The 26,070-nt window shown below is 45.7% G+C and overlaps 1 protein-coding gene across 1 annotated transcript; it reads left to right on the top strand.

Moving 5' to 3' along the window:
- Window positions 1–2,275: 2,275 nt before the first annotated feature.
- On the top strand, window positions 2,276–23,287 carry MYL3 (myosin light chain 3). The gene is made up of 7 exons (XM_026722595.2): window positions 2,276–2,605; window positions 10,575–10,602; window positions 14,622–14,771; window positions 16,189–16,362; window positions 17,801–17,878; window positions 19,213–19,249; window positions 22,989–23,287. The coding sequence occupies exons 1-6, from the start codon at window positions 2,294–2,296 to the stop codon at window positions 19,239–19,241; spliced, it is 771 nt and encodes a 256-aa protein (XP_026578380.2). The 5' UTR covers window positions 2,276–2,293; the 3' UTR covers window positions 19,242–19,249; window positions 22,989–23,287.
- Window positions 23,288–26,070: the final 2,783 nt, after the last annotated feature.

Below are 26,070 nucleotides of genomic sequence, written 5' to 3' on the forward strand. Positions count from 1 at the left end.
CTCCCTCCCTCCCTATTCTTTTCCTCCCTCCCATTCCCCCCTCCTTCCTTCTCTTCCTCCCTGCCTATTCCTTCCTTTCTCCCACCCTCCCATTCTCCTCCTTCCTCCTTTCCCTCCTTGCTTATTCCTTCCCTCCCTCCCTTCCTTTCCTTTTCTTTCCTTTCCTTTCCCTTCCCTTCCCTTCCTTTCCTTCAATTTCCTTCCCTTCCTTTCCTTTCCTTTCCTTTCCCTTCCTTCCCTTCCCTTTCCTTCAATTTCCTTCCTTCCTTTCCTTTCCTTTCCTTTCCCTTCCCTTCCCTTCCTTTCCTTCAATTTCCCTTCCCTTCCTTTCCTTTCCTTTCCTTTCCTTTCCTTTCCTTTCCTTTCCTCCCTCTTTCCTTTCCTTTCCTTTCCTTTCCTTTCCTTTCCTTTCCTTTCCTTTCCTCCCTCTTTCCTTTCCTTTCCTTTCCTTTCCTTTCCTTTCTTTCCCTTTCCTTTCCTTTCCTTTCCTTTCCTTTCCTTTCCTTTCCTTTCCTTTCCTTTCCATTCCTTTCCTTTCCTTTCCTTCCCTTTTCTTAAAGAGCCCCTGTTCCATTCTGGGATATTTCGGCAGCCTTGAATTCGCTGCCTCTGGCTAGGGAGGCTCGCTGTCTCTCAACCTTTGGGTCGACCTCCCTCCACAGCTCTTTCCCCCAGGGGCACCCAAGGAGGTCAAATGCCTTTTTAAAGTCCTGCTTTGCTGCCCAGACTCCAAACGCGTCCTATGAGGTCACACCTGCGCTGGGACTCTGCGGCCCAAAATACACCCCGTTTTCTACTGGCTGAAACGTTACCCAGCCTGGAAATCCGACCCAATTGTTAGCTTCCCAGAGAAGGCAGAACAATGCTTGTCCGGTGACGTCTCCAAGAGAGCGATACACTCTGTGCTCCCAAAAGAATCCTTACAACAGGGGGTTCTCCTCTTACAACCGTTCGTTTAGTGGCCGTCTGCAATGGCGTCGAAATTTTACGTATCTATTTATTTGGTTCTTCATCAAAATGCCCATGAGTTCCAGTTCTCCTCCTCTTCCTCCTCCCCACACCTTTCTATACTGGTGTTCCTCGACTTAAAACCATTCGTTTAGTGACCGTTTGGTTACAAATGGTATTGAAAAAACGGATTTATGACCCTTTTTCGCCCTTATGGCCATCACAGCCTTCCCGTGGTCACACAATCAAAATTCAAGCATTTGGCAGCTGTCTCGTGTCTATGACAGCTGCAGGGTCCCCCGGGTCACGTGACCCACTTTGCGACCTTCTGGTGAATGAAGTCCATGGGGAACCCTAGATTCACTTAATGACTGTGCAACTCACTTAACAGCTATGGCGATTCACTTAACAACAGTTGCAAGAAAGGCTGTAAAATGGGGCAGAAGTCAACAACTGCCTCGCTTAGCCATGGAAATTTTGGGTTCCACTGTGGGTCATAAGTCAAGGACTCTGTAAAGTCCACTTTTCTGCACCAGTTGGACTGCTGACTTCCTCTTTAAAGCTCCACACAATCGCTCCTCACAATTCTACAATGGCTGATTAATGGTGAGTTGCTTTCACAATCAGCGTTCTCTGGTGTAACCTTGCTGGCTGCTGCAGATAGTTCTCAACTTACAACCGTTCACTTAGTGGCCGTTCGAAGTCACCGCGGCACTGAAAAAAAGGGACAGGACCACTTTTCCACACTTACGACTGCTGCAACATCCCCATGTGATCACGTGGTTAAAATTGGAATGCTGGATAAATGATTCGTATTTGTGACCGTCGCAGTGCCCTGTGTGTGTGTGTGTGTGTGTGTGTGTGTGTGTGAGACGTGGTCCTCTCTTTCGACCTTCCGACAAACAAAGCGAACAGGGAAGCCCAGATTCGCTTAACGACTGCGTGGCTAAAACGTAAACCCCTCTTGGCTGGAACGTTCGTAAAACGCGGCACAATTCTCGCGTCGAGGCAGCAGAGTTTTGGGGCTCCGTTGGTGGTTGTAAGTCGGGGACTACCTCTAAACGCCTGAAATAAAATACCCAGGCCTAAAGTTAGAAGAAGCACTGGAAAAAAAAAAAAAAGCAGCGGGATTGGCTGTAGTTTCTCCTCAGCCTTGGGAACAAGGCCCTTCCAGCCCCATTGCTCAAGGCATTGAGGGAGGGGGGGGGTCTTCAACTGCCCCCACTCCTCTGTTTCTGATTCATGCTTGCATTGTCTTCCCGGACCAATTTGGGTGCCCTTATCCGAAATAGCCGAGCCGTCTGCCTTTCCCTTTTATAGCCAGGTTGCTATTGTGCGACCTGGTATGTGCGATGCTTCGGGTAGGGTAGGGGCCGGAAGCCAACTGACACCTGCTGTGACATTCAGGGGCCGGGAGGCGAATAAAGACCCTCCTGCAGGGGACTCTCAGCTGCTCTGCCTTCTGCCCCTCCGACGTGACCAGCTTTGCCTGCCTGTGGCCCCCCGTCCCCCCGTCTCCGCCACGATGCCCCCCAAAAAACCTGAGCCGAAAAAACCTGAGCCCAAAAAGGAAGAACCCAAGGCCGCCCCGAAACCAGCCCCTCCACCACCTGAGCCAGAACGCAAAGAAGTGGAGTTTAACCCAGCCAACGTCAAAGTAAGGGGCTTTAAAGAAAAAAGGAAAGAAATAGGAAAACTGGTTTAGTTGGGGACGGGAAGGGTGGGGGGTGCTTGGTTTTTAAGGGATGGATTGATTCAGGGGGTTGGACAAGGTCTCTGCCTTCGGGGCGCTTCAGTTCAGGAGCCTGCCAAGCAGGCATCAGCGGGTTGGGATGCATGATCTCGAGGGAACCCATCCGGCTCTTAAGATGCTTTGCTAAAAGACGCGACCGAACTACAAAGCAGCTTCCGGCATGGTTTCGCCTCTGCTGAGATTTTCTGGGCAGGAGTGACAGAGCAGCCATTGTCAATGTCTGTCTGTCTGTCTGTCTGTCATCATTCTCTGTATTTGTCTCTTTCTCTCTCTCTGTTATCTGTCTGTGTCTCTCTGTTTCTCTGTCTGTCTGTCTATATATATCTTTATCCATATATCTATATCTATCTATCTTTCTATCTCTATCATGTATTCATGTATCTGTGTCTTTTATCTACCTACCTACCTACCTACCTATCTATCTTACCGTGTCTATCTAGCTCTATCCTCTATTATCTATTATGTATCTGTCATTATCTGTCCATCAGTTTGTCTGTCCATCCATCCATCCATCCATCCATCTCTATCGTTATCATCTAGCTGTCTGTTTTATATCTACCTATCCTGTCTATCATCTATCACGTATCCATGTATCTGTCTTATATCTCTATCTATCTATCTATCTATCTATCTATCTATCTATCTATCTATCTATCTATCTATCTATCTATCTATCTATCTATCTATTTCTATCCTGTCTACCATCTATCATGTATCCATGTATCTGTCTTCTCTCTCTCTCTCTCTTTCTCTATCATCTCTGTCAGAAGTTTTGGCCGTAAGTTGAAGACTACCTCTTAAATATTCTTTGAGCAGACGGACCAGTGAGTCTATTTCGAATTCCGCATCCGATCAGGATTTGAACGCAGTTCTCCTTCCTCCTATTCACCCCCTATGGCTTTCTCAACCCCTCCCATTGACCAAGAGAGAGACAATGGGGTGCAGCAGTTAAAGCCCTGAGCTTAAAAACGAGCTCCGCCTCCTTATTCTTTCCGGAGTCTGATTGGGTGCCACGGCCCAGCCTACCTCGCAGGAGTGTTAAGGGGATGAAATGAGGGCAGTGTAATAGGCAACAAACCTTTTTTTTATTTCAATTGCTTTTCATTGGTCACATTTATTTCGGGCGGCAGGAGGAAAACATTAAGGATGGTGGATATAATCACAATTTCTTTCTTGTTTCTTTCTTTTTTTTTTCAAACCAACCAGAGCACAGAAGCGGGATATTTGCAGGAAATGTGGTCACAACTCCATAATCTCAGCCCCCGGCCGCCATTTTGACTTTTTTGAGTCCCTGTCAGTCAATCTGCAGGGAGGAATGGCAGCTATTTGGCACAGACTCTTAATAGCCGACAACTGCTGGAGGGCGAGGGGCGGGGGAGAGGTGGCATTGTCTTCCAGATTACCTGATGCCTCTTGACTTACCTTGGCCTTTGTCACTGTCCAAAATAGAACCATGGTTTATTAAGAGAACTGTCACAGAATTTTCTCCATCACTGACCCTCCCTCCTCCCTCCCGGAACGTCTCTTATTTCCCCCTTGCAGCTGTGCTGTCTTTGTCTTAATAAAAAAGGTCGAGGGGGAGGAGAGTTGGTTTTATGGGGAAAGGGAAGATGGAGGAGGAGGAGGATGGGAGAGGCTTGAGTAGAGGGTTGGACTAGAAGACCTCCAAAGTCCCTCCCAGCTCTGTTGTGAGGAGGAGGAGGAGGAGGAGAGGAGAAGGCGAAAACGAGAACAAAAAGAAGGAAAAGGAGAAAGGAGAAGATAGACAAGGAGGAGGAGGAGGAGAAGAAAGAGACGATAAAAAAGGAAGAGGAAAAGGTGAACAGGGAAAGAAGGAGTAGGAGGAGAAGGAGCAGATAGGTAAGGAGGAGGAGAAGAACATAGACAAGGAGAAGAAGACAAGAAGAAGAAGGAAAAGATGAGAAGGAGGAGGAGAAGAAAACAGGAGGAAAAAGAGAAGGAGGGAGAAGGAGGTGAAGGAAAAGGAAGAGAAGAAGAAGGAAAAGATGAGGAGGAGGAGGAGGAGAAGAAAACAGGAGGAAAAAGAGAAGGAGGGAGAAGGAGGTGAAGGAAAAGGAAGAGAAGAAGAAGGAAAAGATGAGGAGGAGGAGGAGAAGAAAACAGGAGGAAAAAGAGAAGGAGGGAGAAGGAGGTGAAGGAAAAGGAAGAGAAGAAGAAGGAAAGATGAGAAGGAGGAGGAGGAGAAAACAGGAGGAAAAAGAGAAGGAGGTGAAGGAAAAGGAAGAGAAGAAGAAGGAAAGATGAGAAGGAGGAGGAGAAGAACATAGACAAGGAGAAGAAGACAAGAAGGAGAAGGAAATGGGGCGGAGAAGGAGAAAATAGAGGAGGAAGAGGAAGAAATGGAAAAATGGGGGAAAGAAGGAAGGAAGGAAGGAAGGAAGGAAGGAAGGAAGGAAGGAAGGAAGGAAGAAAGAAGAAAGGGAGGGAAGGAAAGAAGTCCTTGGGAGTCCATCTCAGCAAAGATCTCATCTGGAAAAACAACACAACCCAGGTGTCCAGAAGAGCCCAACAGAAACTCCGCTACTTCCTCAGGGTCTGGCTCAAAAACAAGGTGGAACAACGGATGACCTCCTTCTACAATAGCAAGTGTCCTCACGTGTTGCTTCATGGAGTAGTATGCTGGCTTGACAGCCGTGGATAGAAAGACACTATAGACTAGAGGGTGTTGAGCACCGCACAAAACACCGTAGGCTGTCCCGTGAAACCACTAGCGCAGGGGACTCCAACCACGGCAACTTTAAGACTTGTGGACTTCAGCGCCCAGAGTTCCTCAGCCAGCTTTGTTGAAGTCCACAAGTCTTAAAGTTGCCGTGGTTGGAGTCCCCGGCGCTAGGCGACATCCTTTGCGAGGGTTCTCCGCCTTAGGAGAGCGAGGAAACTCCTCAGGGACGACTCACACTCTGGTCAGCCTTCTTCACTCTCCTACCACCGGGAAGAGGCTGAAGAACAGTTTCTGCCTGTGGGCTGTCAGGCTCCTGAATGCAAAATAACCACCTCATACGACAGACAATGTGCAACATGTTCCACACTGGTGCAACAGGGCGGTGTGTTCGTTAGTAGGATTCACCGGGTTAGGGGTTTTCTCTCTTCACTGTGAGTTGTATTGTGTCAGGGTGGGGCTGGTGCACAAAGGAGGCTCAGCCAATCTCATTGTACACATGTTGTGCACTGACAATAAAGTTTGGAATGGAATGGAAGGAAGGAAGGACACCCCCCTCTTCAATCTCCCAATTATGTATTCCAACCCCCGTGGAAAATATTTGCTGGACTTTTGCATTGTGTGTTCCTCGGGTGAATGTGAAGGTATGTATCTAAAGGACACGAAGCAGGCAGAACTAGAACTCACTGCCACCCTGTCTCTAAATTCCCCCAAATCTTCACACAGGGATAAATAATGAATCAAGGTTAGTCAAACTTTTTTTTTTTAAAAAAACTTGTTTGACCTTCTTCCTACTTCACCTCGCAGGAAACCCCTCCTTGTTGTGGTTGTCGTTGTGTAGAAATTTTGCTGGCACCTGGAAAAAACAAAACAACAGCCACTGAGTCAGATTAAAAACTCATTCGGTTTAGATAAACATGACTGCCCTGTAATTATTGCTCCATTTAAAGCCCAAACTAGCCACCATCAGCTCTTTTGGAGCACAACAACCTGGTTTGCAAACATCGATCTGGTTTCCCTTTTATTGAGTGTGTAACTCTAATTAAACCTGAGCGCATAATGTCATAGAATAATGCGTATTTTTATTTAGTGCGCTATTCGAGCTTTGTGCAATAAATGACCTCATTTTCTCCAGTGTGCTGAAAAAAGAAAATTCTTCATAACTTTTCCAACTTATTAATTTAATTTCCACATGAAAAAAAAAAATCCAGGTAGACTGCTCCTGCAGCATTTTAGGGATCCCCCAGGTTGCGTTGGGCCCTTTGGCTGGCCCTGGCTGGCCCGTGTGAGATTTCCCAAAAATTTTAAATTTAATGTAATAAGTTTACGTCATTTAAGCAATATACAACTGTGTTCCTTCTGGAAATAGTCCTAGATTTAAAACCACAATGGAACACCCAAATTTCTGTTGCTAAGCGAGTCTTGATGCATTTTACCACCTTTCTTGACACAGTCATTAAGTGAATCGCCGCAGTTGTTAAGTTAATCACATGGTGGTTAAGTGAATCTGTCTTTCCTATGGACTTTGCTTGTCAAAAGGGGATCTCATGACCCCTAGATGCTGCGACCGTGATAAATATGAGTCAAGTTATGTCAAGCCTAACTTGGAACGGTCACTAAATGAATGGTTGTACTTGTAAGTCGAAGAGTAGCTATGTTTGTTTTGCTAAATTTGACTTACCTGCAGGGGTCCCCCCTTTGGGAAGGGACTCCTGCAACCCGTCCAGATTTAGGAAAATTTACATGCCTGGAGTCAAAGATGAAAATAAATTAGCTGTTAAATAAATTAACGGACACTGCGCAGATCAAAATCCTGTTTTTCTCGGAGCCCTGCTATTTTTATGACACTCTTACTCTACGTTGGATGGATTTCTTTATTAAATGTCGATTCTTGGAAAAACCCACAAGACAGAAAGGATGGAGACAATTCATGGATAATTTAATTTTATCCTGTTTTAAGGCGTGACTAATTGAGTTGGCCTCTTCTTCCATTCTTGAGTTTGCAGTTAATTCAGAGAGAATTTCGACGACAATTATGTAGCCGAGGAAGGCTGGAGACTTGACTTTAAAAAACCCAAACCAAACAAAAATGGAAAGCAACGATTGGAGAGGCCCAATTTGCAAATCAGTTAAGTCTGGAGGAGTCAGTTAAACTAGCGTGGCAACTTTAAGAAGTTGGACTTCAATTCCCAGAATTCCATAGCTATTATTATGTGCAGTGTAGACTTCAATTGTCTGTATTTCTCTTTCTCTCCTCCTCGCTTTCTCTCCCCTTGTCTCTCTCTCATTCTTTCTTTCTCCCTCACTCTCTCCTTCTCTTTTTCTTTTCTTCTCTCTTTCTTTCTCATTTTGTTTTTTCCTCTTTCTTCCTTTCTCTTTCTCCCCTTTCTCACTCTTTTCTCACTTTCTCTCTTCTCACTTTCTCTCTTCTCACTTTCTCTCTTTCACTTTTTTCTCCACCTCTCGTTCTTTCTTTCTCTTCCCCCTTTCCTTTCTCTCTCTTTCCCTTCTCCCTTTCCCTCTCTATTTCTCCTTTTTTTTTTCTCTCCTTCTCTCTCTTTTTCTCCCTTTCTATCTCTCTCTCTCTCATTTTCTCTCTTTTCGCTTTCTCTATTTCTTTTTCTGTCTTTCACTTTTCCCCCCTCTCCCTTTCTCTTTTTTCTTTTTTTTCTTTCCTTCTCCCTTTCTCATTTTTCTTTTTTTGCCCTTTCTCTCACTCCTTTTCTCCCTTTTTCTCTTCACACCCTCTCATTCTTAATTCTCTTTCTCCCTTTCTCTCTCTCTTTCTTTTTCTCCCTCTTTCTCTCTTTCTTTGTTCTGAGCAGGGGAAGGGACAACCTCATGCTTAAGGCAAGGGCTAATTTTAACTCAGGGCAGGTGGCCCACCCCTGACTCCAGGCATATAAATTTAAAAAATGCTTAAGGGGGGGAGCAAATCCATTTTTGAGACCGCGAAGGAACTTATTTAGCCAACATCATTATTGAAAATACACACATACACACACACGCATACAACTAAGTTGGAGTTGTGTTTCTGCGGAGAAAAAGAAAATGAAAAGCAGAGATAGCCATCTGCTCGGGAGGAATCTAAAACAGATTTTTGAGCTGCATTAGCAAATAATCCCCAGCCGCTTTGTCTAATCATAGTTCGCATTTCTCAGCAGGGTTGTACAGTAGTCCGCGAGTTACGACCACAATTGAGCCCCCAATTTCTGCTGCTAAGCGAGGCAGTTGTTAAGCGAGTTTTGCCCTATTTTACTACCTTTTTTGTCACAGTTGTTAAATGAATCACAGATGTTAAGTGAGTCACATGGTTGTTAAGCGAACCCGGGCTTCCCCATTGACTTCACTCGTCAGAAGGTCGCAAAAGGGGATCACGTGACCCCGGGAGACACTGTGACTGTTGTAAGTACGAGTCAGTTGCCAAGCACCTGAATTCTGATCATTTGACTATGGGGATGCTGCAATGGTCGTAAATGTGAAAAACGGGCATAAGTCACTTTTTTCAGTGCCATCATAACTTTGAAGTGGTCACTAAATGAATTGTTGTAAGTCGAGGACTATCTGTAATTTTCCTTTCTTGCTCCTTAATGTAATTTTCCAAAGCCATAGAACAGGGTGGTGAATTTATTCTTCTTACAATTTATTTTTCTTTCTTTCTTTCTTTCTTTCTTTCTTTCTTTCTTTCTATCTTTCTTTCTTTCTTTCTTTCTACCTCTTTGTCTCATTCTTTTATTCTCTTCTTTCTTTCTTTCCCCTCCCTTCCTTTCTCTTCCTTTCTTTTTCTTTTTCTTTTTCTCTTTCTCTTTCTTTTTCTTTTTCCTTTCTCTCTCTCTCTCTCTCTCTTCCTTCCTTTCTTCATTTATTAATGAAATTTATTTGCCATCTATATCATATCCAACAATGTTTTAAAGACATTAAAAAATTAAAGGCCTTAAAATCTATAGAAAAATTTAAGAGCACCAGGCTTGCAAACACTGAGAATAATATTGACTTATGACCATTCGTTTAGTTACAACACTGAAAAAAGGTACTTAGGACCGTTTTTCACACTTACGACCATTGCAGCATCTCCATGGCCACATGATCAAAATTTAAATGCTTAGCAACTGATTCATATTTATGACGGTTGCAGTGTCCCGGGTCATTTGATCCCCTTTTACAACCATCTGACAAGTGGAATCAACGGGGAAGCCAGATTCACAACTCAGGGGTGGGATTCAAATTTCTTAACTGGTTCTGTGGGTGTGGCCTAATTTGTGGGTGTGGCTTGCTGACTGGGCATGGCTTGGTAGCCATGTGACTGGCTGGGCATGGCTTGTATGTAAATATTATAAATATTTATGCAAATATAGAATTTTGTATTTAAAAAAAGAGCAACTTTTACCCAGAACCAGGCAAAGCAGGCAGGCAGATTGAGTTGCTCTCAGAATCACAGATTCACTCAGAAATCTACCTTTCTGCAATCTGCTGCCCGAGTCTGCACTGAAAAATAGAAGTTTCAGTCCTAAGAAAGGTCCAGCTCTGCTTTTAGATTAGCTAGAAAGCAAGAAATGCAACGATTTCCTGCTTTCTAGCTAATCTAAATCTCCTGGCAGAGCAGAACAGTTGATGGTTGGGAAGACAAAAAAGGAAAAGTAGCAACTTACTAAAGGCAGGCAAGTTGGATGGCATACATACCAGGTAAAGAGTGAGTAGACAGGGAAGCGAGGGGCCAGCCATTGGAGCGATTTGCAAGTTATCTGAACTGCGCAGAATCATAACAACCGGTTCTATAGAACTGATCTGAGCCGGTAGAATACCATCCCTGACTTAACCACAGCGTGACTAACAACTTCAATGATTCACTTAACAACAGTTGTAAAACGAGGGAAAATTCAGGGAACAAATTTGCGGCTTAGCCACAGAAATGTAGGGCTCGATGAAGTGTCGTAAGTCAAGGACTACCTATATATAACGCACCAGTGTTTAAATGTACCCAAGAAGTCCTCCACGTATGACCACAATGGAAGACAAAATTTCTGTTGCTAAGCTGGATGGTTTTTAAGTGAGTTTTGCCCCCATTTTATGGCCACAATTGTTGGAACGGTCACTAAAAGAACCTTGCACCTTGTCATGAAAAGGTTACATTTGGGTTTCCCATTTGATGGCAAGTATGAATAATAATCGACTTTTTCTCCCCTTCCCTTTCAGCTGGAGTTCAATAATGATCAAATTGAAGGTAAGAGGCACAATCAACGGGTTTCCCTAATTAATTAATTGCTAATTACTTCCAGTAGTTCAGCCTCAGGGGGCTCTTGGCACCAGCATCCTTCACTAACAAAAGGGGGGGAAAAGACTGAAAAGGGAGAATAATCCTCAAGTTATGACCGCTGGGAAGGAGGTAAATGGCGATCATGTGACTGTGAGGATGCTGCAACGGTCGTAAGTATGAGAACCAGTTGTAACTTAATGTTACTCAGTGAAGGCAAGTTCTGGGACTTGGAATCTACCCCTGTTAAATCATGGCCGCCAGGGAATTCTGGGAATTGAAGTCCTCCTCTCTTAAAGCCTTCTGGCTGGGGGATTATGGGAGTTGGAGTCCACCCATCATAAGGCTGTGAAGATTAAGTCTTTCTCTCTGCTCTGAGCGCTTCTCGATGCGTCTTCATTTTCCACATCGCAAAGCCCTTTCCAACTTTCACTGGAGGCATCCTTATTTTGACTCCACCGCTAGACTCCTTTCGATCGAACCCTCCCGGCTTCTCCTGGTCTATTTCAAGCGCCCACCCACCCCAAAACCCATCGGCAGCCGTGACTTGCTTGGCGGTATTGGAAATTGAGGCAGGCGTAGAAGCTGGGAGCGAATTGATCCGCGGATGAGCAGCGCAGAATGTAAATCAATAGGCTGAGATGAACAATAGCAGGAAGGGGTCATTTTGAATTCATGTACTTCGTTTTATTTTGCTCGCTTGACAAAAGTGGTTTGATAGCAAAACACAATTAGATGGAAGGGACCCTGGAGGTCATCTAGCCCAGCCCCCTGCTCAAGCATGAGGAGACCCTACAATCAGTACTCAACTTAACCAGCACAAATGAGCCCAAAATTTCCATGGCTTCAGTAAGACAACTGTTAAGCGAGCTTTGACCCATTTTGTGACCTTCCTTGCCATCGTTGTTAAGTGAATCACTGCAGCTGTTAAGTTTGTAACACGGTCGTCAAATGAATCTGGCTTCTCCGTTGACTTTGCTTGTCAGAAGTCGCAAAAGGGGATCGTGTGACACTGCAACGGTTGGAAATATGAAACAGTTGCCAAGGGTCCAAATTTTGATCATGTGACCATGGGGGAATACTGCAACGGTCATAACTGTGAAATATGGTAATAAGTGCGTTCCTTCCTTCCTCCTTCCTTTCTTCCTCTTTTCTTCCTTCCTTCCTTCCTTCCTTCCTTCCTCCTTCCTTTCTTCCTCTTTTCTTCCTTCCTTCCTTCCTCCTTCCTTCCTTCCTTCCTTTCTTTTTCTTTCCCTTTTTTTCTCATTCTCTCTCTTTCTTTTTCTCATTCCTTTCTTCTTTCCTCGCTCCCTCCCACCCTCCCAGCCTTAACTTTTCTTCTTCCTTCCTTTCCCTTTCTTCTTTCTCATTCCTTTCTTCCTTTCCCTCCTCCTTCCCTCACACCTCCCTCCCTCTTCCTCCTTCCTCCTTCCTCCCTCTTCTCTTCTCTCTCTCTCTCTCTTTTTTCTTTCTTTCTTTTTCTCTCGCATAGCTGGATAACCGATGCCTGCCATGCGGTGCCCTTCATCTAATTATCAAGTTCTCTCCCCGCTTTATTTCTTTACGGCTTCTGAGTGCCGTGATATTTCAAATATGGCCCCGGGGAGATTCATCTGCAAAGCGAAGACTCCACAGAGCCACTTCTGTTGTTGGGAGATGCTCCACCTGGGACAAAATCATTTTGTAATTTTATTTAGTGCGATTCAGTCCTGTAACCTACTGAGAATCTGTTGCGCATGTGAATGTCAAAAACAAGAGCAAAGTGATTAACGGAATGAAGAAGAATGAAGGAAAGTAACCAGCCGGCAACGTCTGGGTGAAAATTATACATGCAATTAATCCTCAACTTACAACCATTCCTTTACTGACTACTTGAAGTTACGATGGGTAAGCAAAGTCAACGGGTTAGCTGGATTCACTTAACGACCAAGTTCCCAACTTAACAACTGCAGCGACCCGCTTAACAGCAATGGCAAGACAGGTTGTAAAATGGGGCAAATCTCATGGACTATCAGTCATCCAATTCTCGACAATAACCGGGGAATTTAAAACTTTCGAAAGGCTCCTGAACTTTGAAATGCTTAAATACGCCAAATTTCATGTTTTTCTGCCTCTGAGATTTGCAGAGGTCGGCGGCCCCGCTTTAAGCTAATTAAGAAGATGGGTTGTCGCTGTTGTTTTTTCCTGTTGGAGTCCCACATTCTTGGGTTGGTCTTATTATCATAAACTTTTTTTCCTTTTCTTTCTTTCAATCGTAACTGTCCCCCTGGGGACATCGAAATGCGCTGGAATGAAAACAGAGCCGATAATGAGACCAACAGCAAAGTTTTTCAAACTTTTAAAAAGCAAACCAACTCAGAGAAAATTCAGAGGAGTTGTAAATGAAGAATTATTATGTTTAAATAACTCCTTGTTTACTTATTTATTTACATTTCCTATTTCATAATCGCCATCTCCCTCGGTGGGGAGGGTAGTGCCCACGAATAAGATGAAATTGAGGAAGGTCTTCAACTTACAATCATTCGTTTAGTGATCATTCACTAAAGTTACAACGGCGCTGAAAAAATGGACTTATGACTGTTTTTCACACTCACGACCGTTGCAGCATTTCCCGTGGTCACGTGATCAAAATTCAGACGCCTTGGCAACTGGTTCCTATTTATGACGGTGGCATCATCCTGTAGTCACCTGCTACCCCTTTGCGACCTTCCGACAAGCAAATTCATTGAATTTGCCATTACTAACTTAACAACTGCGGGTATTCACTTAACAAACGTAGCAAGGAAGGTCGTAAAACGGGGCAAAATTCACTTAACAGCTGCCTCAACAGAAATTTGAGGGTCAGTTGTGGTTGTAAGTCAAGGACTATCTGTGTATCAGAATAACAGAATTGGAACAGAGTTAAAAGAATGTGGAGGTCATCTAGTCCAGCCCACTGTTCGTATAGGGGACCCCCATACTGGATGAACGGCTATCCAATTTCTTCTTAAAAACGTTCAGTGTTGGAGCATTCACAACTTCCAAAGGCAACTTCTGTTTCACTAATTTATTGTCCTGACTGTCAAGAAATTTCTCCTAAGTTCCAAGTTGCTTCTCGCCTTGATGAGTTTCCACCCGTTGCTTCTTCTCCTGCCTTCAGGTGCTTTGGAGAATAGCTTGACAGCTTCTTCTTTGGGGCAGCCCCTCAGATACTGGATCAACGCCATCATGTCCCCCCTTTTTTCATTAAAGCGGACACCCCCAATCCCTGCAACTGTTCTCCATATGTTTAGCCTCCATTCTTCATACATTTTAGTATGCGCCAGCCATCTGGTGCAGTTACCCCAAAAAAGCCAATGCAATGCTAGGCTGCATTAACCAAGGGTTAAAATCCAGATCACGTGAAATGTTAATACCACTTTATAAGGCCTTGGTGAGACCACAGTTGGAATTCTGCATCCAATGTTGGTCACCATGATGTAAGAAAAGAGGTTGAGACTCTGGAAAGAGGGCAGAGAAGAGCAACAGAGAGGATTAGGGGACTGGAGACTAAAACATGTGAAGAACGGTTGCAGGAACTGGGTATGTCTAGTCTAATGAAAAGAAGGACCAGGGGAGACATGATAGCACTATTCCAATATCTCAGGGGCTGCCCCAAAGAAGAGGGAGTCAAGCTATTCTCCAAAGCACCTGAGGGCAGAACAAAAGGCAACGGATAGAAACCAATCAAGGAGAGAAGCAACTTAGAACTAAGGAGAAATTTCCAGACAGTGAGAACAATTAACCAGTGGAACAACTGGCCTCTAGAAGTTGTAAATGCTCCAACGCTGGAAGTTTTTAAGAAGAGGCTGGACAGCCATTTATCTGGAATGATACAGGATCTCCTGCTTGGGCAGGGGGTTGGACTAGTTGACCTCCAGGGCGCCTTCCAGCTCTATTATTCAGTATCCTACTTTGCAAACAATTTCGCACAATTTTTCCTGTGGTGTTGTTTCTCTCGCCGTCTTCAGAATTCAGGGAGGTCTTTGAACTCTTCGACCGGACTCAAAAGGGCGAACTGAAAATCACTTACGGGCAATGTGGAGATGTCTTGAGGTCCTGCGGCCAGAACCCCACCCAGGCAGAAGTCCACAAAGTCCTCGGACGCCCGAAACCAGACGGTCAGTCTCTGCGGCTCAATGGCCTTGAGCGATAAGCAATTTTGCACGTTGAGTGGGTTTTTCCATCCCAAACGGGCCAAAATAATTTTATTGGAAGGAAGTCCTCACTTAATGACCACTCCCTTAGAGACTTCTTGGAAGTTACGGTGGATTTTCCCAGAGCTTCTTATGACCTGGGTTCAAAATTCCGATAGTCGCCCCTCTCCCACGCACTCACGCGACAGTCCCATTTTGGGGTGCTCAGCCCGTATTACGGCTGTTTTGATGTATCCTGTGGTTACACAATCATCTTTTGCGGTGTTTTTTGGGGTGGCTTCTGGCAAAAGATGCCGCTGGGGAAAAGGGGTTCGTTTAACAACGGCAGCGTTCGCTTAGTAATTGCAGCATTTGCTTAACGACTGAGGCGTTTACATAGTGACTGCAGTGTTTTCTTAACAACTGCAATGTTTGCTTAATAACTGCAGCATTCATTTAATGTGCAGCATTCACTTAACAATTGCAGTGTTCGCTTAATGACTGCAATGTTTGCTTAATGACTGCAGCGTTCACTTAACGACTGCAATGTTTGATTAATAACTGCAGTGTTCGCTTAACAACTGCAGTGTTTGCTTAATGACTGCAGTGTTTGCTTAACGACTGCAGTGTTCACATAACTTTAGCATTCGCTTAATGACTGCAATGTTTGTTTAATAACTCAAACATTCACTTAATGACTGCAATGTTCGCTTAATAACTGCAGCGTTCACTTAATGATTGCAGTGCTTGCTTAATGACTGTGGTGTTCGCTTAATGACTGCAGTGTTCGCATAACTTCAGTGTTCCCTTAATGACTGCAGTGTTTGTTTAATAACTCAAACATTCACTTAATGACTGCAGTGTTTAATAACTCAAACATTCACTTAATGACTGCAGTGTTTGCTTAATAACTCAGCGTTCGTTTAATGACTGTGGTGTTTGCTTAATAACTCAGCGTTCGCTTTATGACTGCAGTGTTTGCATAATAACTCAGCGTTCGCTTAATGACTGCAGTGTTTGCTTAATGACTGGGGTGGTTTGCTTAACAACTGCAGTGTTCGCATAATAACTTCAGCGTTCACTTAATGACTGCAGTGTTTCTTTAATAACTGCCGGTAGAACATTCACTTAACGACTGCAGTGTTTGCCTAACGACTGCCGCCTTCATTTCACGGCTGCCGTGTTTGCTTAACGACGGCAGCAGCTTGCTTCCCAAAGCTGCGGGTGTCTCCATCCCTGGAGTTTCCCAAGAAGAGACCGGACAGCCCTTTTGTCCAAGATTGCCTCTCCTGCTCGAGCGGGGGGGTGGCGGGGTCAGACTAGAGGACCTCCAAGATGTGTCCCCCCCGTCGTTCTCTCTTTGCAATGTGGCGGGTGAAACTTTTCCCCTCTCTTTGGGCAGAGATGAACAGCAAGATGCTGGACTTCGACACGTTCCTGCCCATGCTCCAGCACATCGCCAAGACCAAAGACACGGGCACCTTCGAGGACTTTGTGGAGGGCTTGCGCGTCTTCGACAAGGAAGGGAACGGCACCGTGATGGGAGCGGAGCTGCGCCACGTCCTGGCGACCCTCGGTAAGGCTGGCCCCGCGGAGGGGAAGGGAGCGAAACGGAGGGAGGCTTTTGTCGCGGCATCGCTTTCCCACACCTCGACTCGAAATGCGAAGAGGAAGTCCTCCACTTACGGGACCAGGATCCCCGTTGCTAAGCAAGGCTTAGGGAGGTTCGGGGGGGCCAGCTCGATTACATAACCCCCCCCCTTTTTTAAAAATAACCAGGGTTTTATCAATAACAACAGCCCTTAGACTCTATCCCGCTTCGCGGGGCTTTTGCAGCCGCTTCTAAGCGGTTTACACAGAGTCAGCATTTTACCCCACCAACAATCTGGGTCCTTGTTGAACTGACTTCGGAAGGATGGAAGGCAGAGTCAATCTTGAGCCTGCTGAGATTCGAACTCTTGCCAGCGGGCAGAGCTACTCTGCTGCATTCTAAACACTGCACGCCATGGAAGGCAGTGGTGGGATTCAAATTTTTTGACTCCCGGTTCTGTGGCCGTGGTTTGGTGGGCGTGGCAGGGGAAGGAGGCTGCAAAATCCCCCTTCCCTCCCCACCCCACTAGCCTGCTTTCCAGCTCTGTTCTCCTGTGCAGGGCAACCAAAGGAGACCCAGCCGATCAGCTGGGACTCAATGGGAGGCAGAGAATGGAAGGGGGCAGGGCCAGTCAGAGGCGGGATTTGCTGGTTTTCCAAACTATTCAAACTTTCCACTACTGGTTCTCCAGAACTGGTCAGAACCTGCTGAATACCACCTCTGATGGATGGAAGGAAGGAAGGAAGGAAGGAAGGAAGGAAGGAAGGAAGGAAGGAAGGGAAGGAGGGAAGGAAGGAAGGGAAGGAGGGAAGGAAGGAAAGAAGGAAGGAAGGAAGGAAGGAAGGAAGGAAGGAAGGAAGGGAAGGAGGGAAGGAAGGAAGGAGGGAAGGAAGGAAGGAAGGGAAGGAGGAAGGAAGGAAGGGAAGGAGGAAGGAAGGAAAGAAGGAAGGAAGGAAGGAAGGAAGGAAGGAAGGAAGGAAGGAAGGAAGGAAGGAAGGAAGGAAGGGCAATAGCACTTAGACTTTTATACCGCTTCACAGTACTTTACAGTCCCCTCTAAGCGGTTTACGGAGTCAGCATTTTGCAAAACAGAGCAAAGCTCACTTAACAACTGTCTTGCTTAGCAGCATACATTTTGAACTCCACTATGGTCATTAAGTCGAGGACAACCTGTGTTTGCGACGACTGGCCGCCAGTCCCTTTTTTTGAGCACCGTTGTAACTTCCAACGGTCACTACGTGAACAATAGTAAGCCGAGCGCTGCCGCCCAAAGTTTAAACCTCCGATTCTGCTCTTCCCTATTTGAATAGTAAAAGATAAGTCCCGTTCAAGAGAGACTTCTGAAGACTTCAGAAGAACCCGCGAGCATTCCTCAAATGTTGAATTATTTTCTCTTTTCCTCCATTGTTTTTCTTCTTTTCAGGAGAAAGATTAACCGAGGACGAAGTTGATAAATTGATGGCCGGTCAAGAGGACTCCAATGGGTGTATCAATTATGAAGGTGAGATGGTTCTTCAGGAGGTGACCTTTTTCTACGGTTGGGGGTTGGGGGTCGATGTTCTCCTTGGGATTTGACCTTCTTGAGAAACGAGGGGGGTGGTCAGTGGGGGCAGGTTGTAAATCACTTTTATGAGGAAGATCAATAGAGAGAATGGAATAAATGATGGCTCGCCAGTTCCTGCCCAGACGAAGGGACCAGAAAAAACGGCCCAGTGGGATATAAATTATTCAGGACATCTAAGTGATTTTTAAAGTCCAGGTTAGCTGGGAGGGGTGGGCTGGGTGTGTGTGTGTGTCACACCTTCGGGCTCGTTGTGCCTCTTAGATGAAAAACAGCGCCCGCAAAATGTAAAGCTTGGGTGGGAGATAATACCTACCATGCAACGGCATTACGAAGTCTTTTCGAAGGATGAGATTTTCGGGACAATTAGAAGAACCGAGAGCGCTAAAAGAAAAGCCGCGAGTTTGTTGTCACTTTTGGCTGGGAGAAATGGTGCATCGTTGTACTTCTTGAACGGAGATACCACATAGGAGTGATTGACAGGATGGGCCCGAAGTCTGGAAGCCCAGGGGACCAGGAAAAAAAAAAAGAAAGGAAGAAATTTTGGGAAGGTGTGGCTGCTTTAAGGCTACTCACCACTGCTGGGCTTCTAGGTCACGTGACCTTCACTTGCAACATTCCGTGACAGTTTCCCAGTCAGTCTAGCAATCCCTCACTCCCTTCCCCAACCTAGCAGCAGCTACTTACCTGTCTGCTAGGAAGGGAAGTTAGGGATGGAGGGAGGAAAAGAGGAAGGGAGGGGGGAAAAGGAGGAGAGGAAAGGAAGGACAGCTGAGAAAGGGAGAGAGGGGGAACGAAGAGGCAGAAAGAAGGAAGAATTGGACGGATGGAAAGAAAAGAGGAAAACAGGAATAGGGAAGGAGGGACAGAAGGAAGGAAAAGAGGAAGGGAGGAAGGGGAAAGGAAAGAAGGAAGGAAAGAAAAGAGGGAGCCAGGGAGGGAACAGAAAGGAAAGAAGGATGGACAAATGGAAGGGAAAAAGGAAGAGGAGGGTAGAGAGGAAGGGAAGGGAAGATTTAGGTAGAGAGGAAGGGAAGGAAAGCCATTGGAGGAGCCAGTAGGAAGCCAGAGGTCGCTCTCAGTCATTCTATTTCTCTGCTTAGTTAAGCAAATATCTCCAAAACAATGACCCAGTGCGGAACAACATGTTTCCTAGGGATGGTATAAGAAATTTGGGAGGGATCTGGGATATTTGGGGATTTTTAATGTGTGGAAGAGTGACTTTCTTGCAAACATTTCACCCTCCCTTTCCCCCCCCCCCTTAATTGTTTTAGCCTTTGTGAAACACATCATGGCAAGTTAAAATGGCAGGTAAGAGGATCGTTATCTTAATTCTCCTACGATTGATTCCCTTTTGCGACTCTTGTATACGTTTTCTGAGAGCTGATCGAGGCTGAGATAACGCAGCTCATTCCACTCTTTATAGCTCAGAAACAAACCGTGTTTGTTGCTGCCGTTTCTTTCTCCGTCAAACCGAAGGAAATGCAGGAGGTCCTCGACTTACAACAGTTCGTTTAGTGGCTGTTCAAAGTTACAGCGGCACCGAAAAATGTGATTTACGGCTGTTTTTCACACAACCGCTGCAGCATCCCCATGGTTACATGACAAGAACTGAGGCACCTGGTGACTGACTCACATTTACGACAGTGGCAGTGTGCCCGGGGTCATGTGATCCCCTTTTGCGACCTTCTGACAAGCAGAGTCAATGGAGGAAGCCAGACTCGCTTAACAACCACGTTACTAACTTAACAACCGCAGGGATTCACTTAACAACGGTTTGGAAGGAAGGTGGTAAAATGGGGCAAAACTCACTTAACCAATGTCTTGCTTAACAACAGAAATCTTGGTCTCCATTGTGGTTGTAAGTCGAGGACTGCCTGGGTTCTCATTTTTCATCGTTGCAGCTACAACAAGCGCAAATTTAAATCCTAAAAGTGGAGCTGAAGCCAAATGAATAATTTGGGATAATTCAGAGAAATCCTGAAGTAATTTGAATCCAAGACTGGAATCATATACAGGCTGTCCTTGACTTACGACCACAACTGAGCCCAAAACTTCCATTGCTAAATGAGTTTTGCCTCATTTTACGACCTTTCTTGCCACAGTTGTTAGGCGAATCAGTGCGTTTGTTAAGTGAGTCACATGGTTGTTAAGTGACTCGTGCTTTCCCTATTTACTTCACTCATCAGAAGGTTGCAAAAGGGGATCGCGTGACATACACCCCGGACACTGCGACCGTCATAAATGTGAGTCAGTTTCCAAGCGCCTGAATTTTGATGAACATGGGGATGCCACAACGGTTGTAAGTGTGAAAAGTGGTCATAAGTCCCCTTCTTTAGTGCCATTGTAACTGAAACTTTGAACGGTCACTAAATGAACTGTTGTAAGTTGAGGACTACCCGCATTGCACAATAACAGGCCTTTGGGTGAGATGCCCCCAACACAATTTACATCCCTGGATTCAAAACAACGATGTGGGCACAGGCTAGTCTCAAGTTACAGGCCACAATCCAGGGCCCAAAGGTCTGTCATTAAGCAAGGCAGTTGCTAAGTGAGTCACGTCTGATTTTGTGCCTTTTTTTGGCCACGGGTGTTGCATGAATCACTGAGGTTGTTGAGAGAAACCCACGGTCGTTCAAAAATTGAAGACGGAGAGAGAACTTTTGCAACCAAAAATCTTCCTTATTGACAATTGCTGCGTTCTTCTATCACAAACGCTAAAGATGGATTTTGTGTTATTTTTCCCCACACACTTTTTTTATTTTTGCGAGTCAACAACCAGCAAACTCTTTGCCCCAGTCTTGAGATGACTCATAATCTGTGCTGATATACATTTATTTTTTTTCCCCCTCTTGGGAAATGTTTGACCAGCGTTTTTTCCCTGCAAAAATGAAAATGTGTGGGTTACATTCCCCAGATAAAAAAAAAAAAACGAGAGAAAACAGCCCAACTTTATCGGTTCCGGTTGTTTGTCTGCTCTGGCTTATTTATCACCTCCAAGTTCCTGGTCTTGTTTGCTTAGTCAAATCTGGAATGGCTCAAGTTATGACGGGCTCAGATTGGTGGGCCGGGGTTGTTATTTCTTTTTACTGGGGTCCTTATCTGTCCTCCCAAAGTCCCAGGGAATGAAGGAATGAAGTGAACCACCAGCCAGACACTTTATTGGCTGCGAAATGCAGGGTTAAATCTTCCTTCTTTCCCTCCTCCTCTTTCTTTTTTTCCTTCTTTTTTTTTTTTTCTTCCTCCCTTCCCTTCTTTCCCCCCTCCCTCCCTCCTTTCTTCTTTTTTCTCTTTTCTTCCCTTCCCTTCTCCATCCCGTTTCTTCCGTCACTCTTTCTTTCTTCCTTCCTCCCTTCCTCCTTTCCCTGTTCTTCTTTCTCCTCTTTTCAACTTTCCTCCACTCTTTTCCTCCTTCCCTCCCTCCTTTCCTTCCTTCCCTTCCTCTTTCCTTCCTGTGTCCCCCCCCTCCTTCCTTCTTCTGTTCCTTCTTCCTCCTTTCTTTCCCTTTTCTTTCTTCTGCCTTCTCTTCTTCCCTGTTCGCTTCCTTCCCCTCCTTTTCTTCCTCCCTTCCTCCTTCCCTCTCTCCCTTCCTTCTTTTCCTTTGTTCCCTCCCTCCTTCCTTCTTTTCCTTCTCTTCCCTCCTGTTTCCTTTTCGCTTTCTTTTTCCCTCTCTCCTCCTTCCTTTCATCCCTCCTCCTTTCTCTGTCGTTCTCTCTCTTTTCTCCCTTCTTCCCACCTGTCTTTCCGGTCCCCCTTTCTTCCTCCTCCTCTCTTTTCCTTCCTTCTTTCCTTCCACCCTTCCCTCCCCTTTCCTGAAACCATGCAACTGAAGCCCACCCCCCTATCCCCTCCCCATTTCACACGAGAAACGTTTTTAATTTCCTCTGGGTGACTTTTTGCCCTGCGGACCCTGCGGACCCTGTGAAAACCCAGCACTAAAGGGCATGAAATTAAGTCTGGGGGGGCGGTTGGAGTGGTGGGGGCTGGCTGGACTTAGGGCTCTCCTCTGCCTTGAACCCACAGCCGTCCTGTCCTTTCTGCGCCAGCTACGCTTGGCAAAGACCTGTGGTTGTGCTTTCGGTTTGCGGGTCCGTGTTGGGTCTTCGCCAAAAGCTCCGGGATGCTCAGCCCACCCACACGCTCCGCTTTTCTGCGCAGGTCACAACAACCAGATTAGAGGCAACAATTTGCTTTTTCCACACAACCCCCCCGTATTTATTTTCGGGACACCACCCACTCTCCTCCCCCCCCAGTCAAGCTCCGTGCTTGGAAAGGCGCCAGGCAAGAAATTGGCCATTTTCCCAGGTTTTAAGTGTTTTCAAGTACTGACTGGGAGCAATTTTGAGAAAATGTACCTTTACTGTTTTCCTCGTCTCTCTCGCCATCATCTATCTTCTTTCCTTCCCTTCTTCCATTTCTATTCCTTCCTTCCCTTCATCCTTCCCTCCCTCTCTCTCTTTCATTCCTTCCTTCCTTCTGTTTCTTTCCTTTCCTTCTTTTCTCTTCTTTCTTCCTTTGCTTCTTTCCCCACTCACTCTTCCCTCCCTCCCTTTCTTCCTTTCCTCTCTCCTTCCTTCTCCTTCCTCCTTCCCTTCTTTTCTTTCCTTGAACCTTCTCCCCTCCTCTTTTCTGGCCAGGGAATTCTGGGAGTTGAAGTTCATCCATCTTCAACACGCCAAAGTTGAGAAATACTGATTTTTGTTCTTCAACTTCAGTCACAATTAGGGCCAGAATATCAGCTGCTCAGTGAGTTGCACCTACAACTTTTTCCACCACGGTTGATTAGGAAATACCTGGTGGTATTCAGCCGGTTCACACCGGATCTGGCGAATCGGTAGCAAGAATTGGGCGTGGGTCACAGAACCAGTAGTAAAAGTTTTTGAATCCCACCACTGCCTGGAAGTGAGTGGTGGAACTCTGGGGAATGGAATAAACAAGGAGTAGGGAAAGTGAGGAAAGTGGAGTAAACACGAATTGCAGAGTATGGAGTAGACGTGGAACAGAGTCGACTTGGTGCATGTTGGCTAACTCTTTCTCTTTTGGCTTTCAGGATTGTTTTCTTCCATAAGTGACGGAGGTTTTGGATGTCTTCGGATGGACTTCCGTCCTTCTGGAACCAAATTTTAAACTCCACCTAGTTACTCCTCACTCCAACCCTACTATCTTTTCCTGTCCTCCCTGCCTGCCTCTGAGGAAGACTTCCGCTACTCTTCGTGGGGACTTTGCAACATCTAAGTTCTCTGCAGGACACAATTTGCAATTACATTGCCTGTACTACCTGTAGTAGTGAATGAGTTGTTTACTACTCTGAAAATTGGTCCTTGCAACGATTAAAAGTGCTGAATATGACCCTCTCGTGTATCTATTAAGTCTACCTGTTAGTAGCAAAAGAACACTTTATTACTATAAACAATCTCTCCGTTGTATCTATCTGGCCTATTTTACATGGTCTACCTGTATCAGTAAATGAATGTACTCTGTGTAATTAGTCTTGTAATTAGGGACAATAGTAACAGTCTACCTATATCTATTACATCTACTGCCCGTAGCACTAAATGAATAGCTTACTACTATGACTAACATTTCTTCTATTAATAATTTCAACCATATTCCATCTATCTATTACATTTACTACTGTAATAATACATGATTACATTACCACTATAGGAAATAATCCTGGTAACTTAGTAGTTTTAACTATGATCCACCCATACCCCTATAATATCTTCCTGTAGCAATAAATGAGTAGCTTAGTACTAGGAATAATAAACTTTATAACTATTAATGGTTTTAGCTACAATACATTGATTATATCTACCACCAGCAGTAATAATGAGTACTTTACTAGTATGAGCAATAACCCTAATAGCTTCAATTCAAATACAACTATATATTTACATCTACCACCAATAGTAGTAAATGACTACTGTTTTGAGTAATAACCCTTGTAACTATTAATGGTTTCAACTGCAATACACTTACAATACACTTATTGTGGATTGCATCTCCTGGCCATAGTAATGAATGAGTAGTTTATTGCTATGAGTAATAATCCTTGTAAGTAACTATTACCATATCTTTGGTGAGGGGATTAGAGTTTATTTCCCCTTTTTTCAAATCTTCTTTTGGAAAAGCTGAGCAAATGTGGTGTAAATGCTGGAGGATGTGAAGTTTTGTGTACCTTGGTTTGTGTGTGTATGTGTAAGTGTGTGTGCATGTGTGTCTCTGTGTGTCGGTGTGCAAGACAATCAATAAGGTGATGGAAGGAGTGTTGTGGTTGCAAGTATTCAAAAGTGGCACCGCTCATATCACAAAACTCAATTTGCACCTTGGCTTCTCCAGAATAAGTAGTCCTTGATTTACGACGGGTCACTTAGCGGCCGTTCGAAGTTACGCCTGACCTAAAAAAGGGGACTTACAACCTGGCTTTTTTCTGACTGGTCACAAACACCCTCACTTCCCGGAACTAGTCAATGATGTGTTCCCACTTACAACTGCCGTGTTCGCTTAATGACCACTGCAAAAAGTCATTAAAAATTGAAGTCAGTTTTATCGCTGACCTGTTTTATGGCTGTCACGACTTATGACTGTGATGGGCAGGCTCCGTTATGGTCGCATGGCAAGGGCTACTGGAGGAATTGACAGACAAAGAAAGGAATAAAGAAAGAAGAAGAAAGATTGACCGGCAGGCAGACAAAGAAAGAAAGAGAGAGAGAGGACAGAGAAAGAGAAGCAACACCCCCCCCCGCCTTAAGAATTCCCCAAGGGATACCTCCCCCTCCTCTTTCCCTCATTCTACATCTTGGCAGCCCCTCCAAATTCTTCTCCCCTCCCTCCTTTGTCCTGGGACCCTCGCATTCCAGTAACCCGACACCCCTCCCGCGAACTCAAACCAGCCTCCACCAGGCTCCCCTCCCGAGTTATTTCGGGACGCTCGGCTCTGCCCCCACCTCCCCTCCCCAAGGCCCTTGACCTACGAGCCCCCTTCCAAAATATCTTCCCCCCTCCCCATCACAACCCCTTCTGGGCCGCCGTCTCCGCCCACTTAAGGCGTCAATGCAACGATTGTCCCATCTGCGCGTCCCCGTCGGGCCGATATCCCGAGCTCCGGAGTGATGGGCACAGCAGGCGGATGCCCTGGCGGTAGAGTTCACGCCTCCCTACGCAACCCCGCCCTCCCCCCGCCAGTGTGTCTTGTGTCCGAGGGGCCTTTGTCCTCCGAAGGGGCTAAAAATAAGCTGAAAGGTTGGACATCCGCGTTGCCTCTATTTGAAGGCGCCTCCCTGGGTTTTCCCAGGGACGATGAAGCGGTCATCACGATGTCCTTCTTCTATTGTCCTGCTGTCACTCATCTTCCCTGCCCCGCCTCCTTCCAAACACTCCTGGCTCTGCAGCCACTCACCCCCAATTAAGCCCTCCTCCTCCACAATGTTACATACAGTCCTCGACCTTTGACCACAACTGAGCCCAACATTTCTTCTTGCCACCGTCGTTAAGCAAATCCCTGCAGTTTTGACAGGTCGCCAAAAGGGGGTTGCATGCATGACCCTGGGGCGCTGCAGTCGTAAATACGAGTCAAGCATCCGAATATAAATCACCCGCATCCATGGGGGATTGGCGACCGCTCGTTTAGCAAAGCAAAGGTGCAAAGGCACCGAAAAGGTGACTTTTGACCCGTCCTCACACTTATGACCGTCGCAGCATTCCCCAGGGTCACCTGATCAGAATTCAGGTGCTTGGAGAAACTGGCATGGATTTAGGACAGTTGCAACGGGTTGGAAGGATTTGTCCTTCTGGGTTCAGTTCCAAGTGGGGGAAAAAGACGCTGGAAACATGGAGGCTGTTTGGAAAGATGGTTTAATGGTGGACAGGAGGACCTCGTGGCCTGGAGCTCCAGAGTGAAAAGGAAAGATGATCACATGCTCCAAGGTGAAGGAAGAGATCAAGAAAAGGGGCTGAGGTGCTGAGAGTGCCTGGGTTTTATACCCTCTGTTGGGATTTGAATTGGAGCTTGTCTTCTGATTGGTTGTCAGACTCCTGTGGGGCCACGCAGGGGCAACTCTGAAGGCTGTCCTGAGTTCCAGGCTTGGCTGAGCCTGGCTGGATGATGATGTACTGAAAAGGGCTTTGGG

This window comes from Pseudonaja textilis, chromosome Z (assembly GCF_049901715.1).
Source record: "Pseudonaja textilis isolate UNSWEBS1 chromosome Z, rPseTex1.2, whole genome shotgun sequence".
Lineage (NCBI taxonomy): Eukaryota > Metazoa > Chordata > Lepidosauria > Squamata > Elapidae > Pseudonaja > Pseudonaja textilis.